The 17,186-nt window shown below is 39.2% G+C and overlaps 1 protein-coding gene across 5 annotated transcripts in view; it reads left to right on the forward strand.

Moving 5' to 3' along the window:
* The window catches only part of capg.L (capping protein (actin filament), gelsolin-like L homeolog), a 65,563-nt gene extending 48,701 nt beyond the window's left edge, over positions 1–16,862 (forward strand). For all 5 annotated transcript variants that reach the window (XM_041569077.1, XM_041569080.1, XM_018225566.2 and 2 more), the window contains 5 exons: positions 5,259–5,408; positions 5,563–5,658; positions 6,300–6,426; positions 16,566–16,654; positions 16,742–16,862. In XM_041569077.1, coding sequence (XP_041425011.1) covers positions 5,259–5,408; positions 5,563–5,658; positions 6,300–6,426; positions 16,566–16,654; positions 16,742–16,807 — 528 coding nt within the window. In that variant the 3' untranslated portion in view covers positions 16,808–16,862. The remainder of the gene's footprint in view (positions 1–5,258; positions 5,409–5,562; positions 5,659–6,299; positions 6,427–16,565; positions 16,655–16,741) is intronic.
* The last annotated feature ends 324 nt before the right edge of the window (positions 16,863–17,186 follow it).

The following is a 17,186-nucleotide window of genomic DNA, read 5'->3' on the forward strand; positions in this document are numbered from 1 at the left end:
CTATTATTAAAGCATTGAAGGACCTGAGGAGTTTGGAAGATAAACAAAACTGTTTAAACAGAGACATTGATAATCTGATAGATGAACTGCAGTCGCTGAAAGGAGAGAGGAGAAACCAGGTTTTACGGGAGTTGACTTTCCTTGATAAGGATTTGAAGGAGACCGAGACTTACATTAAAGACATTCTGAATGTTATTGAGCCATGGAAGGAGCTTTATGGCAACCGGCAGAGGTTTAAGGAGATGCAGGAAGGCAAAGTGACTGCTGAGACTCTGCTTAAAGTTGCTGAACTGCTTAACGAAACATAGGGTTCAAAAACTGTTGCTGAATGTAGCAGTGCTACAGACTTTACACAATATAATAGTGTTGAAAATAATACTGATAACCATACTGATAATCTGTGTGCAGCAGCTGTGAGTGCTGGGGGCAGTGAGGTGCAGGTGAATGCAATTAATGCAATTAATACAATGCATGCGAGTGATGAGGCTGCTTTGGCTGAAGGGGGAGTGAGTGCAATGAATGCTGCGAGTGCTGGGGGCAGTGTGGAGCAAGTTGCAGAGAGAGGTGCAGCTGAGGTGCATGTGGTTGATGCAATGCAAGTGAGTGGGGGAGGGCAGGGAAAAACTGGTGTTTATTCTGCTGGGGAGAGCAATGTGCAAGGTGGGAGTGAGAGGGCTGCTGGAGGTAATGTTTGGGAAGGGAGGAGGTTCTTCGCACGTGAGAGGGAAGATGACTCTGAGGATCAGATTGATAAGAGAATAAATGTAGTTAAAATTAAGTGGGAGAATGAGAGAGAGGATTTCCCGGGGCGCAGGTTTGTTGCCAGAAACATAATTAAACAGTTGTTGGATTTCACCCCACAAGATATTTATGCTCTAACAAGTGTCACAGATATTGAATTTGACGTCAGTTTTAAATTATCCCAAGGTTTGGAGGAATTCTGGAGGAGGTATCATCTGAAGAAAGAGGCCAAGGAGTGGGAGGGGTTTAGGGTAATACCTGTCTCCAAACCTGAAACTAAAGTAGTGACTATAATGATGAAGAATGAGACGGTACATGAGCAGGACGTCCTCATATGGCTCAGGCGCCAGTGCACTGTCTTATCCCCCCTGGTGCGACTGTTTGATGAGGAGGGTTTCTGGACGGGGGGATATAAAGTCCAAGTTAAACTGCATGTAGAGAAAAATGTTCAGAGTCATCTCCCAAATTCGTTTTTCATTGGGAAAACAAGGGGTGTCTGCTTCTATGTGGGTCAGCCCAGACTATGCTATAAATGTGGGTCCAACAGGCATTATGCCATGAAATGTAATGTACAGAAATGTGCTTTGTGTGGGGAGACTGGGCACCCGAGCAAAGAATGTGTCCAGGCAATAAAGTGTAACCTGTGCATGAAGTCAGGCCATTCTTATAGATCATGCCCCGAAGCCTGGCGCAACATTCAGCGAGCTTGTCCCAATTTGGCACAGGAGATGAGCACCCCAATGCCAGGGGAGAACCTGCCACAGACTGAGACAAGGAGGGAGGAGAGAGCAGAAGGGGTAAGAGAAACAGCTAGAGGGCCCCAAACAGAGGTGAGAGGGAAGGAGGCAGAGAAAGATGGAAGGAAGAGTGACACAGGGAAGAGTGAAAAGACAAAGGTACTGATGTCCCATGAGAAGGGGAGACGAAGGGATGAGTGGAAAGTGGTGGGCAGCAAATCAAAGAAGAAAGTTAAAGAGAATAAGTGCCCTGGTGTAATTCCCATTGAAACTGAAAATAGGTTTGTTTTGCCAGGGGGGAAATCATGGGGGGAATTGGCAGAGGAAGAAGAGGCGAGAATAGAGGAAACACCTGAGAAAAGGAAAAGTCTCCCTTCCGTCATTTCCAGTAGGAAAAAGAGTAAGAGGGAAGAGATATCTGAATCCCAGGAGGCAGATTGGGAGTCCCTTGAGGAGTAGGAGGAAGGAGGGATTGTGAGCCATGAGACAGGTATAAGGATTCAGGTGAAAAGATCAGGAGGCAAAAGTTCTGACAAGTCTTTAAATAAGAAACATAAAGATGGCTCCTGATATGCATTATATGAACATAACCAGAATGTTAAATCTTGTTTATGGGCTGATGGCGGAAACATGATGCTTTGCAGGAATGTTTATTTTCCTTTTTGATGTATTATTGATTTATTGCTTACTTCTGATCTGATTGAAATGTAATTGTATTTCTTTTGTAATTGTTTAATATTTTAATAAAATTCTCTCCCTACTATACCTGCTATCCCACAGCCACACTACCTTCCCAATGACTATTATCCCACTGTTACTATAAGCACCATCTCTCCCTACTATACCTGCTATCCCACAGCCACACTCCCTTCCCAGAGACTATTATCCACTGTTACTATAGGCACCATCTCTCCCTACTATACCTGCTATCCCACAGTCACTCTCCCTTCCCAGAGATTATTATCCCACTGTTACTATAGGCACCATCTCTCCCTACTTTACCTGCTATCCCACAGTCAGACTCCCTTCCCAGAGACTATTATCCACTGTTACTACAGGCACCATCTCTCCCTACTATACCTGCTATCTCACAGTCACACTCCCTTCCCAGAGACCATTATCCACTGTTACTATAGGCACCATCTCTCCCTACTATACCTGCTATCCCACAGTCACACTCCCTTCCCAGAGACCATTATCCACTGTTACTATAGGCACCATCTCTCCCTACTATACCTGCTATCCCACAGCCACACACCCTTCGCATAGACTATTATCCACTGTTACTATAGGCACTATCTCTCCTTCCTATACCTGCTATTCCAGAGTCACTGTCCCTTCCCAGAGACTATTATCACACTGTTACTATAGGCAACATCTCTCCCTACTAACCTGCTATCCCACAGTCTCTCTCCCTTCCCAGAGATTATTATCCCACTGTTACTATAGGCACCATCTCTCCCTACTTTACCTGCTATCCCACAGTCACACTCCCTTCCCAGAGACTATTATCCACTGTTACTATAGACTCCAGTCGCTTATTCAAAACAATGCATGGCTGCTAGGGTAATTAGGGCCCTAGCAACCATCATACACAAAGTCCTTAAAGATGTTTGCCCTATTTTAAAACTTCTTTGTATTGTATATATGAAGCATGCATAGGTGACAATCACAATATTCGAATCTCCCGCCCACACACTGTTGGAAAGGGGTTGGAAAGCAGATTCTTTGCGCCAGACTCCTGGAATTTGGCTAATAGAAATTGGTGTCTGTTGCTGCCAGGGCTACTCTGCAGATGCCCCCCCTCCCCTGAACTAAGTGCAGCAGTATAACGACAAGCAGTTTTTATTACTTGTACTGCCTGCTCGCACTTCCCCCCCTAACGCTTCCCTTAACTCATTTCTTACACACATTGACTATTAAATCTTTCCTTGCCTTCTGTAAATCTGTCACTGCTATGATTTCTGGGGGTATTTATATATGATATTGCCACTGTGACACCCTCTATGACATTTGGGGGTATTTACACATGATATTGCCTCAGTGCTATGGGTTCTGGGGGTACATGTAAATACTGATTTAATCCTGATTTACATCCTGAGCTAGTGGGGGGGCGTGGCTTTTTTTGCCGCGCTACGCGCACCACCATATGTCTCCTACCGTGGCTTTCTTCAGTGGGCGGGCAACACATGGCAAACCCCACCATCCCTTCACCTTTTTGTTCCCAAATCAAGCACTGAGTCCAACGCTGTACAACACCACATACATGCAACAAGACACACACTGAGTGTTACTGGCAAACCCACTGGAAATCATATTTACAATGGGTACTTACAGTCCCAAGTGCAATTTCTCAAAAATACCTTCTTAGTTTTAAAAACCATTAGGTTTTTAACGCCTGCTAAACACTTAATGCAACACTTCACATGATCACTTGCTGTGCAAACTTATTGAGACATCAATCCAAAGAGCACAAAGGGGCAAATTCACTAAGCGCCGAAGCGCCGAACGCTAGCGTTAATTCGCTAGCGTTTGGCATTTTCGTTACTGCGCAAATTCACGAACGCTGGCGTAGTTTCGCTAGTGTTACTTCGCACCCTTATGCCAGGCGAATTTTCGCTAGCGACGTAACTACGCAAATTCACTAACTTGCGCAGTGTACTGAACGCTACCTTTTACGCTAGACTTCCTTCACCACCTCAGACCTGGCGAAGCGCAATAGAGTAGATAGGGATTGTTTCAAAAAAAGTCAAAATTTTTTCCAAGTCCCAAAAAACGCTGGCGTGTTTTCTACATTATGGGTGATAGGCTGAAAAAGATCGAAAATTTTTTTGGGGCTTCCCTCCTTCCCCCTACATTTCCTGACTCATGGCAACTTACCTAGACAGTGGGCACGTGTGTAGGGCAAAATAAAATTTTTATTTGTTGATTTGAAGGTTTTCTTGGCATTTGTAGTGCTGATACGTATTCCTCCATTGAAATTTGAATTTGGCGCCGTATGCAAATTAGCCTTCGCTAGCGTAACTTCGCTTTACATAGCGAATCAACGCTAGCGCAACTTCGCAACCTTACGCTACCCCTGATCGCAACTTTGGATTTTAGTGAATTTGCGGAGCGCTGGCGAAACTACGCCTAGCGAAGTGCGGCGAAGTTGAGCCTGGCGCAACTTCGAATCTTAGTGAATTTGCCCCAAAGCCTGTGAGAATTTACCTGATTACCTGAGGGGGAAATGCTGCTTGCTACCAGCATTAAAAATCAACCCCTTGTTAACTTTAAAAAAAAGTTCCCCTTAGAAACTATATCCCAGACAAAAAAGACAAAATAAATGCACTGAATGTATCTACCTTTACTCCACACATATAGAAATGAAAAGCATTTTTCCTCAGAAACACACAGCAGTCATTTATTCACACTTACTTACTCCTTGCACCCAGCAAAAAAGATTGAACTTGATGGATGTGTGTCTTTTTCAACCTAACTTATTATGTTACTATGTAACAAAGAAAGCCAAAAAAACATAGGCTCCTTTCTCATGATTTTAATAAAGTTATGCAATCCTTTACTAATTATGTGGTAGTGGCTGATTCCAGGAGTGGGTTTGGGGCCTAGCCAAGGTTTTTAATAAGTGTGCATGTGACTCTTGAGTGCCTTTTTCTGGATCAATGTAAATAAATATATGGACTGAATTTGCATACAGAAAGACATAAAGTAATCATTTTGCTTAGAAAGGGTTTCATGTAACACATGCTTTTAACATCTTCTAATTTTGTATCATGGTAGTCTATCTATATTTGGTCCGGGTCAAAATCAAACATGTTGGAGAGGAACCGTGCACGTGATCTGGCATATCAAATACGAGATAGTGAGAGGAGTGGAGCTGCAAAGGTTGAGATCATACAAGAAGGAGAAGAGCCAGAAGAAATGATAAAGGTATCCAATGAGAAATAGAAAAAACAAACTAATTAGGCTTATGATCACACACCAAGCATGTGATAAAATAATATATTGACAATAAAGGATATCCTACAAGTTATGGGGTTAATAACACCTGTAATTATCTGTGCATGCTCATGTCTTCCTGCAGATTCTGGGAAAGCGGCCAGAATCTCTCAGAGATGCAAATGTTGAAGATGACAAAGAAGCTGATGAAAGGCACACAAAGGGGGCAACTCTTTATAAGGTAAGGAGTTTATAAGGTTTTGGTAATAGGACCAAGTGGATAGCTTTGTTCAGGGGAATTTCCTGTAGAAACTTTTAGTTTATATACATATATATGCAAATCGTTCTTTTTCAGGACAACCTAAACCCACAGACCATATGTTCTACAATCAGTGCCATGTAAAGGGCCAACCAAGGGGTTTATAAGGTTTTGGTAATAGGACCAAGTAGATAGCTTAGTTCAGAGGAATTTCCTGTAGAAACTTTGTTTAAATACATACTGTATATATGCAAATCGTTCTTTTTAGGACAACCTAAACCCACAAACTATAGGTTCTACAATCAGTGCCATGTAAAGGGCCAACCAAGGGGTTTATAAGGTTTTGGTAATAGGACCAAGTGGATAGCTTAGTTCAGGGGAATTTCCTGTAGAAACTTTGTTTATATGCATACTGTATATATGCGAATCGTTCTTTTTAGGACAACCTAAACCCACAAACCATAGGTTCTACAATCAGTGGCACGTAAAGGGTCAACCAACTGTACAATAAAAATCTATACCTTTCATGTTAAATTGAAAAAAATGTATTGCAAACTTTTTGGAAGATTGAGACTTCTTTAGAGTAAAATAATGCATTTCTTTAACACTGGCACACATTGCAGGTATCAAACGCTAGTGGACAGATGCAAGTTACTTGTGTGGGTGACGGTGCACTCTTACGTAAGGAGCAACTGATCTCAGATGACTGCTTCATCTTAGACTGTGTTGGAAAAATCTATGTATGGAAAGGTAGGTTGTAGTTTACAGAGTGAGACAGCAGTTGGATTACAGTGGTGGGTAAATATTCCAGCGAAGCCATACATCCACATATAATACAAGTTTGCTAATCCACAAACCAGAGATCCACCAACAATTAATAAGGAGATACAGTAGAATTTTTTTTTTGTGATGCCCATACTTTTTTAGAATATGTGAAATACAGGATGGTTTGGAGTTTTTGTTTTTTTTGTAGCTTTCTATGTAGTATCTAATAATGTCAAGTTTAAAACAACTGGACTTAAAATGTTTCACTGCGATTTCAGAGGTGTTAGCTCGTTGAGGCCTCAAAGTATGATCCAGTTACAAAGGTATCATGCAATTCTTGAGGCAGGCTTTAATTTTTCTATGTAGCTTTTGTGAGTACTGGTTGTTTGATGTGTCAAGATGCGTTATCTTGAGGTAAACTACTGTATGTATTTTATTATTAAAGGAGAATAATTTCTGGGGGGACCTAAGAGCTTTGAGGGAGGAACTAAAGGGGTCCTCCACTGATAAAAGTTTATGAAATATAGTAGCAGATGTCTGTTCTCTCAGGTCTATTACTCAGCTTCTGCTACAATGTGTCAGAGTAGTGCAGTTATACTGTGTATAGAAACAATTATACTTTTATTAAAGGGGACATATACCATAATTTTTTACTCCTCATTAATCCATTCCTCAAATAATAAAATTGAAGGGAACATGTTATATTATGTACCTTTAGGTTCAATTTAAGGGGTTAATTGCTTGAAAACTGAAGTCGCCCCTCCCTCTCTCAAGACTTCCTGTGCTGAGATCCATACAGACTTTGTGCGGCCGTCGGCCGTTTCTTGCTTTCCCCAGCTATCCACAGCCACTGAGAAGGACAGGGCATGCAGGCATGGGCGGGGCTATTTGCTGACGTCATCTTGACGCCTCGTCACATTAGGGTCCTTCACAGTACTGCTATTCTCCCCACCCTGCTTTGGATGTATACCCCTCCCTTGAGAAAAAAAAACGAATCCATTTCAGATTCCATCAGATTCCGGATCTTCCCTTACCAGCTCTCCCTCCCTGGCTATCGCTCCTCTCAGTTACCGGCTCTTGCTTCCTCTCTCTTATCAGCTTTCACCCTGCCTGGCTCTCACTCCCCAGCTCGCTCATTCTAAGGCTCCCCCTTCTCCTTACAGCACAGATAACAGAAATGCTTGACAGGTCTTGATTTTTGTTGTTTCTCCTTTCTGTGTGCGTGCATGCGTCTGTGTGTAAGGGGGAGAGCCTTTTGAAGCAGACAGACCAGCAACAAAAATCAAGCGTTTCTGCTATCTTGTTATCTGTGCTGTGGAATTTGCGAGCTGGGGAGTGAGAGAGCTGTGAGGGAGGGGAAGCGAGAGCCAGGCAGGGAGAAAGCTGCTAAGGGAGAGGGAGCAAAAGCCAGTAACAAGAGGGGATTGAGAGCCAGGGTGGGAGAAAGCTGCTAAGGGAGATGGGAGAGAGGTGGTAAGGGAGAAGTAATGAGAGCAGGTAAGGGAGGGAGAGTCAGAGAGGGAAGAAGATACCTTTGGCAATAAAAATGACACCCTGTAATAAAAAAAATGTATATTGGTAGTGCAGCCACAATAATGCTCAGGATAGCATATCTAAACACCACTTAATTTTTTTTATCAACCCTCTGCAACCATTTTGTCTTTCTATATTGGTATCAAGTAGTGGAATTCCACATTTTTTAGTAACAACTTCATTCCACTTATTTCAGCACAACTGCTGGGAATTTCTTTCTGTTACAACTAGATCGGGCAGCAGCAAAGACAGCTATGTGCAGCTGGGAACAGACACAGGCAGTGGGAGGGGAGGGGTTCTCCGAGCTAAAGCAGATTTCAGCCTGTCAGTCAGTGATGTGACCATTTCCTGTGAGAGAATGAACAGACACTCCCACACCTCATTTCAGCTTAGACTCTGAGCAGTAAGGATCTCTCTGCAGCTCTGATATAGTGACAGTTTTAAGAGGTAAATTGCTATCAAAACACTTTTTTTTCTGCATCATTACACATTTGGGGGTTGGGTGACTACTATATCTGAATATAAAGATTATATGAAATGTCCCCTTTAATACATTTACAAATATCTTCTTCAACTTCTTTGAAAATCTGTCATTTATATATACAGTATATCAGAAAGATGTCAGCCATTGAAAGCAATTTGTTCACAAACTTTGCGATGAAGTAATTGAGGTCTTTAATTGTCAGGAGTGTTAGAGCCAATTACTTGAAGAGTTCAAGCAGTTAAAACTGCTTAAGTGTAACAGCCAATCGAAGAGATCTCAGCGGAGGGAACGACAGGCAGAAGTCAATACGCAGACTGAAGTCAATCGTAGTCAGAAGCAGGCAGAGGTCGGTAGGTAGGCTGAAGTCAAGTGTAGTTGGAAGCAGGCAGAGGTCGGTAGGCAGGCTGAAGTCAAACGAAGTCAGGGACAGGCCGAGGTCAAACACCAGAAGATCAGAAATATCGAAAGGCAAGCCGAATCACACAGGAAACGTTCACAAGTAAGAATCACAAGCTAGGAAAATAACCAAGCGCTGGTTACTTCCTCCGACGTCTATTTAAAGGGACGATTTTGGCACCAAACGTCTGGGCATAGCGTGATGACGTTGTGCGTCAAACATAGCGCGTCCGCGTCTGTCGCGGCGTGTGCGCGTCCGAATAAACAGACGCGCGCACAAAGACTTTGTGTCTTTGTGCGCACAGGCAACAAGCGACGAGAATGTACAGACCCCTGCACACCCCTGCGCATTAATCAAGTCGCTAAAGTTAGAAGCATCTTTGCGCAGGTTTTTTGCACTAGCGAAACATATTACATTCCTCCCAATATTATTATAAATCAAATTTAGGAAACAAAATAAAATAACTAGATAATTGTTTAAAGGGATAAATAAAACACAGTTCTTTAATATACCTAAATATATTTTTTAAATAGAAAATTAAGCACATTTCTTAATTCCTGTTGAATCTATCTACTACATTAGGTTCTTACAATGTACAATATAGTGACATGATGTTATCCACTTTATACATATAAAAAGAATGTATACGATAAATTTAATGCAAAAATGTAGGCACCCCTTGCAAATTATATAGTTAGCCAATTATTATTCCACAAACTTTAAAACATAGCTACAAAAAAATAGTAATTGTGGCATGTACAATCATACCAGAAACTGCAGCTCTTAAAGGAAATGTAACACTAAAATTTTTTTATTAAAAAATCCATCTACCCACTTTAATATAAAGTTTATTAATATCAATGCTTTATTAAAAAATACCGTTAGAAAACAATGCTTCCTGTCTACTGGAAAAAGGCGATAGGGTGACTCACTCTGCAGCTCTGCGCTCCACATCTTCCCCCTAACCCAACTTCTGCCAAAAACCGTAAGTTGTATGCGATGCAGCTGTGGCATGCCGGTTTCCCAGTTCCTAGAAGAAAAAATAGGCTGTATGGGGTATATTTACCTTTTTGCAGGGATCAAGAGCAAAATCAGATCTACTCAAAAGCCAATTTCTTTATGGGTATGCCTATCGTGGATTTTGCTGTGATGTTTCTAAATGAAACCTACATAACTGGTAGTTGATCAAGAAGAAGGTGAAAAAGCTCACTTAAATCTTTTCCAGTTAGCCTCAGAAGAGGGAAAAATTTCTTCCTGACTTGTCCTTGGATTAAGTTTGTGCTAAAATCAAATTTCAGTAACCCTGTTTGGGAAATTAATTGCCTGCAGTAGAGCAAATCTTGCTAAGTGCCATTACTTTGGGAGGCATATTTATTAGAATTCGATTTTTTGAATTCTTCATTTTAATTTAAAAAAAAACTCAAATGTGCTCTTATTTACTAAAAAACTCTAATCCCAAAAAATGGAGCAAAATCGCATTCTACTAATCATTTTCAATAAGTCTCCAACTTTCAAAAAAAACTTGTAGAACTCTGCATTGAATTGTACAGGCCCTGAATATAGTTTTGGATATAAGACTAATGCTTTTGCATGCCCATCTATGTACCCATTTTTTAAAATTTAAATAAAGAGATTAATAAAACCGGAATGGAAAAATTACACACTTTGACTTCTACATGAATGTGACAGATTTTAGATGTGTTTTGCTCTTAATAAATCCTGAACAGTAAGGGGCAGAATTATCAAAATGTGAGATTAGAGCTCACCAGAAAAAAATTCACCCACTTTCTTTTCATTACTAGAGGATTTTTAGAAGCATATTTATCAGTGGGTGAAAGTTAGAGTTCACCATTTGATAAACACACTTCTAAAAATCCCATAGTAGTTAATAAAAAGTGGATGAATTTTTCTGTGGCGAGCTCTAATCTCACATTTAGATAAATCTGCCCCTAACTGTTCAGGATTTATTAAGAGAAAAACACATCTAAAATCTGTCAAGTTCATGTAGAAGTCAAAGGCTGTAATTTTTCTTGGAGTAAGTATAAATACATTTTAAAAAATTGCCATTTAAATGTAATGTTTTGGCATTATAAAAAAAAAGTATATTTTAAAATGAGATTGACTTTCAGATATTTAGATTGTCTAAATATATATAGTTTTTGGCAAGTACAAGTACAAGAAATGCAGGGTCGGACTGGAGCCATGGAGCCCACCAGGACTGCAAACAAAGGGCCCTCCTGGCAGTCCCCAAGGGGGCCACCTCCCGACCTACAATTCCTGGCACGCATGCGCGAACAAGTTGCCCTACCCATATGCGTGCACACACCATGCTGCAGTGCAGGTTCATTTCTTCTGGGGAGCTGGGGTCTGACCCAGCGGGGGCCCATGAGGGCCGGGGCCAACTGGGTTTTATCCCGGTGTCCCGCTGGCCTAGTCCAACACTGAAGAAATGCTATGCAAATTGCTAACTTGTTGGTATATGATTCCCATAAAAGTAAAAAAAAGGTACCCTGCCATGCCATGGGCATTCGCAGAAGATTTTCCCGGGGGGAGGAGCATAGTCATCAATCAAGAACAACTTGTTTTTTTACAGACTAAGCCTGTACACAATAACTAGGTGCCAAGTTTGTAGGAAATCAATTTATTGGCTAAATCCATAAAGTCGCTCACAAATTACATCCCTATATATAATATATAACTGGGAGGGCTGTTTATGTAGACTATTAATCATGATCGTGTGCTGCACTATACAGAACACAATATTTGGGAAAATGTACTTGAAAAACATTTGCCCAGAAGCAAACAGTAACTTACAGTATGTGGCTATCTAGACATGGCAGTTACAAAATCGACAATAAACACATTAACCACAATTATGATATCACTGCAGAAAATGGATAGATTGAAATCATTACCTGGTAGAATGGTACAAACTTTTCTTCTTTCATAATGCTACCATGCTGTTTGCAATGCATAGAAGTAGTAAAATGTTGGCCTTCTCACCTTGGTGAAACACATGCAATGAAACACAGATGGAGTAAAATGCAATTTTGAGCATTTATGAGTACAATTTGCTAGCGCTTTTAGGTGTGCTCAAACCAGCGTCTTAAATAGCCGTCAAATGCATAAAAAAATACCTGCGTGTAAGATCCTTTGCTATTTTATTTCTATTTTTTTTTGTGTTTCAAAGATTATGAAATTAAACTAATTGTGCATTATATTGTTTTTTTTACCACACTGATTTCTGCAGTAGTTATTACAAAGTTAATTGAATATGTAATCTAGCCAGTAGTGCCAACAACATTGGTTTCAAAGGCTTAATCCTTCCCTGCTCGTACTTTTTATAGATGAGAGATTGCCCAGACCAACACACTTTTTTATAAAGGTATAAGACCACCATTAAAGGGATGGGTAAGTTTGGACCACTTCCTGCAGAATAACTCTGATTAAGTACAGAGATAAAGAGAAAGGGGGTTGTGTATACAATGGAAATGCAACATACAAAAGATTGGAAAGTGACCAGGGCATGATATTTGGACAATTTTATGAAACTGTAACTTAAAAACCTTTGAAGATATATGCACTTGCACAGATATCAAATTGCAGCGAGCACCATGGAGTGGTCCTCTTCCTGCTTCTTCTGTCTTTGCACAGGTTTGCATGCACAGTAGAGTAATAGGCCAAAATTTAGCAAAAAAAGACGTTGTTTCTCTCCTGCACATGCGTCAGCCCATGGAGGATTGCTCCACTGGGGTTTGCTGAGGAGAATCCTGGGCTGGGGTCATTTTCTGTTGAGCACCAGCTCATGAGCACTGGTCCAGGTATCAGATAATTGATCACAATTACTTGGGGGTACCTAACTTTTGCCACCCTAAGTGATTGTAACTTTCCTTCTCCTTTTATTACACTCAGCCTTTTATTACACTCACAACCCCAACTTGGTGTATTTCTGTACATTTAAACAGAGGCTGCAGAATCTGACAAAACTTTTGAATTTTCTTTCACAATTTATACACTTCAGTTAACTTTCTATTTATTCAGTTAAACATCTACTTATTAAAAAAAAATAAACCATCTCCTTTTGAGAAGAAGAGTTTTGAAAGACTGGACACAGGGTATAAGATGGGCAAGCTTAGGGGGCACAAATGTTTGAGATGTGGCTTTTGAGTTTTCCACTCAGCATAATAAGCTACATGTCTAATATGTTTTACGATATTGAAGAAAGGGTGAAAGACTGGAAGAAAGTCTAATGGAACATGGTAATTTCAGTGTTGCAGCTCTAGCAAATTCTTGAATGTATGTACATGAATAGGTGATTAGTGAGGTGTTGAGGAGCAGATCATTATATAAGAGTTATGAGGGGTTTCATGATCTGGTCAGATCTTAATAACATTAGTTAGATTAGTAGTTATTCATAGTTCATAGTTAAGTTGGTTTGAAAAAAGACCTAAGTCCATCAAGTTCAACCCCTTCAAATGAATCCCAGCTCACATACCTACACACACCCATTGAAACTATATATACCAATATCTATATTAATTGTGGATTTTAGTATCACTATAGCTTTGGATATTATGCTTGTCCAAGAAATTATCCAAACCCCTCTTAAAGGTGTTAACAGATTCAGTCCTCACAACATCATCTGGCAGGGCATTCCAAAACCTCACTGTCCTCACTGTGAAGAGCATCCTACGCTGTTTCAAATCAAAGTTCTTTTCCTCTAGTCTAAAGGGATGGCCTCTGGTCCAATGATCCATTTTATGGAAAAACCAATTTCCCGCTAGCAGTCTATAATGTCTTCTAATATACTTATAAAGAATAATCATGTCCCCTCACAAGCATCTTTTCTCCTGAGAAAACATCCCCAAAGTTGACAATCTACCCTCATAGTTTAAATCTTCAATCCACTTAACCAGTTTATTTGCACGTTTCTGCACTCTCTCCAGCTCATTTATATCCTTTTTAAGGGCTGGAGCTCATAACTGCACTGCATACTCTAGATGAGGCCTTAGCAGGGACCTATAAAGATGCAAAACTATGTATTAATTGCTTGGGTTAATTCCCTTTTTTATGCAAAAGGACACTTTATTTGCTTTAATAGTCACAGTATGACACTGCCTGGAATTAGACAACTATAAAGCCCACTAGATCCTTCTCAATTAAGAAATCCCCCAACACACTGCCATTTGGTGTATAACTTATATTTCTATTATTTCTGCCATAACCTTGCCTGCAATGTTATCAACATAGAACCTCATTTTGCAGTTTACTGCCCAGTTTTCTAATCTAGACAAAATTAATAAACTCTGCAAAGTGGCAACATCCTGCACAATTTACTATCATCAGCAAAAAAAGCAATGGTACTTGCAATGCCCACCTTCAGGTCATTAATAAACAATTTGAAAAGCAAAGGACCACGTACAGACCTCTGTGGTACTCCACTGATAATACTGGTCCAATCAGAAAATGTTCAGAAAATCAGAATATGTTCCAGGCCAATATTCCTTAATTTAACCATTAACCTTCTGTGTGGTACTGTACCAAATGCTTAAGCAAAGTCGAAGTAGATTACATCCACTTCCATTGCAGAGTTGAGGTTCCAGCTCACCTCCTCATAAAAGGCAATTAAACTTGTTTGGCAAGATCGCTTACTTATAAAACCATGCTGGCACAAACTCATAGTATAATGATTTGCAATCAAGTCAAGTATTTTTTCCCTTAATACCCCTTTGAAAAGCTTTCCTACCACTGATGTCAGACTAACCGGCCTATAGTTTTGAGGCTGAGTACAGGATTTCATTTTGAATAGCGGTACCACATTAGCAATTCATCAGTTTCTTGGCACCATGCCAGACCTCAATGAATGCTGAAACAGTAAAGAGGTTTGGCAATCACAGAGCTAAGCTCGTTTAGTATCTTGGGATGAATACCCTCTGGTCCTAGACCTTTATTTATCTTTACATGTTCTAGTCTTATTTGAATGTCCCCTTGTGTGAACCATGCATCATTTGTTGAATTAATAGAATTGGGACTATTAAGAATGAAATCTTCATTAATTAGTTCCTCATTCGTATAGACAGATTAAAAATAACAGTTCAGAATCTCTGCTTTATCTCTGTTTTCATACATCAACAGTCCCCCTCTGACAACAATGGTCCCACCCCATCCTGCTTCATTTGTTTTCTACTTACATATTAAAAAATTATTTTGGGTTTATTTTACTCCTTGTGGCAATGCCCTTTTCCATATAAATTTTATATATTATACATTTCTAAAGCAGCTCTGAGAGAGAGGTCACCATCTATATAAACTGGTTTGAATGATACATTAGTTGATAAATGGATCACCATCTATATAAACTGTTCTAAATGCTGTGCAGAATTCCTGAGTTTTATTAAATGCAGCTGTTATAATTGATACAATAGTTGCTAATATTCCACAAATGTTGCTGAGAAATGTATCAACTAATGTAGCAGTAGAGATTTCTTTCTATTTATATAAATATAAATATAGATATTTATATAGTGGCATCTGTGTTGGCAATGTTGAATGTGGCTTACATAGCTAATTCCAATAAATAGAAGGGATGTCCACATAGTTTGGTTGTGTGTATATAAAATTAACCTAAAATATTTAGACCAGTTAGTATATGACTTTGATCCAAATTGTGAAACCCATAGTATGCTACACAATGATAATAACTATACCAAACTACTCATTTTTAATTTACCTAGGGGGAATTAAATTTAGTTATGATGAGAAACTAAATTATTGTTATATATAATATAACAATAATTGCTTATACAAATTCCTGTATTGCCCCATGTAACTATTTGTAACTGTTGTTAATTATGTAATTATAGATAAATAATAACCAGACTGTAAATTAATTTTGTATTGAATAGGTATGATAAAGCTTTCTTTGCAGCTGATAAAAAATACATTGGAAAACAAATTACAAAAATTAATGTGAATTTAAATCAACCATGTATTTATTGATTTAAAACAACTGAAAACACAAAAAATTATGCATAAAAACATTTAAAAATGAGTCGTATTTTTATTTTAAACTTTATTTTTATTTGGTATTGCATGCAATAACAAAGCAGGGGAAAAAATTAACAGAGAAAGATGTGGAAACGAGAAAGAGCAGGAGGTTTGTACTGTTTACAAGAGAACAGTGATAACAAGATTATTCCTGAATTACAAGTACATCATACCATATCAAATTTCTTGGGCCACCCTGTGGCTTTGTAAGTTCATTTCTGACTAACCAGAGAGTAATTAATTAGTCAGAAATAAACTTACATAGTTCTTACATAAATAATAGTATTTATATAATTAATTGTTTTTTTCTTTGCAAAAAGTTATAGAAGGAATAATGGTGGATTACCAGTTGCTTTATTGGCATAGTATACTAGGTAGCACAATCTGGTATGTGAGAGCTCTAAAATTTATTACTGACCCTCTTACATTATAGATGCAAATTAAACAACAGACACGGTCTAGGTTCTTTTGTTGATTCAGGCAATGGCTTTGTTTAAACTATGTCCACATTGCATTCAAAAGGAAACGTGAGCTTTGCAGGAAGGCAAACCAAGCAAGGTGTCCAGATTCTCAGTAACTGAACTAAATGCTTGCTGTTGGTTTGGGTTGAATAGTATGATAAAAACGGTCTATATAACCAATGTAAACATTAAATTGTTACAGGTAGGAAAGCCAACAAAGAAGAACAGGAGAGTAGTCTAAAGACTGCCAATGAATTTCTGTCACTCATGAGTTACTCTCCCACTACTCAGGTGAGAGTCTTTTAAAATTTAGATTGGCTTTGAACAATCAGCATTTTGTTTTAACCTATTTATTTCATTTCAACACTTTATCTGTAGGTTCAAGTTGTGTCAGAGGGAAATGAGTCTCCTCTCTTCAGACAATTCTTCAGCAACTGGATGTAAGCCTTTGTGAATTAATAAAGTGTTTACATAATATAACAATAAAATGTTCATGTTACATTCATTGTTTTTTGCTTTTTGCAACTGACAAATGCATAATATAATTTTCTCCTAACACACTATTTCATGAGGACTAAAGCTGGCCATAGACGCAAAGATACTATCATATGAAACAAAGATTCGTAAGATTTTTGGACCAGGTGTGGATTGTGCCAACATTTTTCGTGCCATGGCGATCGGTTGTTCAGTCGATTGAATAGATTAAAGATTTATATTGGTTAACAATAATATCTCTGCATGTATTGCCTATCTGAAGATATCAGTGGGAGACTGTCACGACTATTTGTCGACGTAACTTTCCTAAATTTGCTGCCTGTCAATT

Source organism: Xenopus laevis, chromosome 7L, assembly GCF_017654675.1.
Source record: "Xenopus laevis strain J_2021 chromosome 7L, Xenopus_laevis_v10.1, whole genome shotgun sequence".
Lineage (NCBI taxonomy): Eukaryota > Metazoa > Chordata > Amphibia > Anura > Pipidae > Xenopus > Xenopus laevis.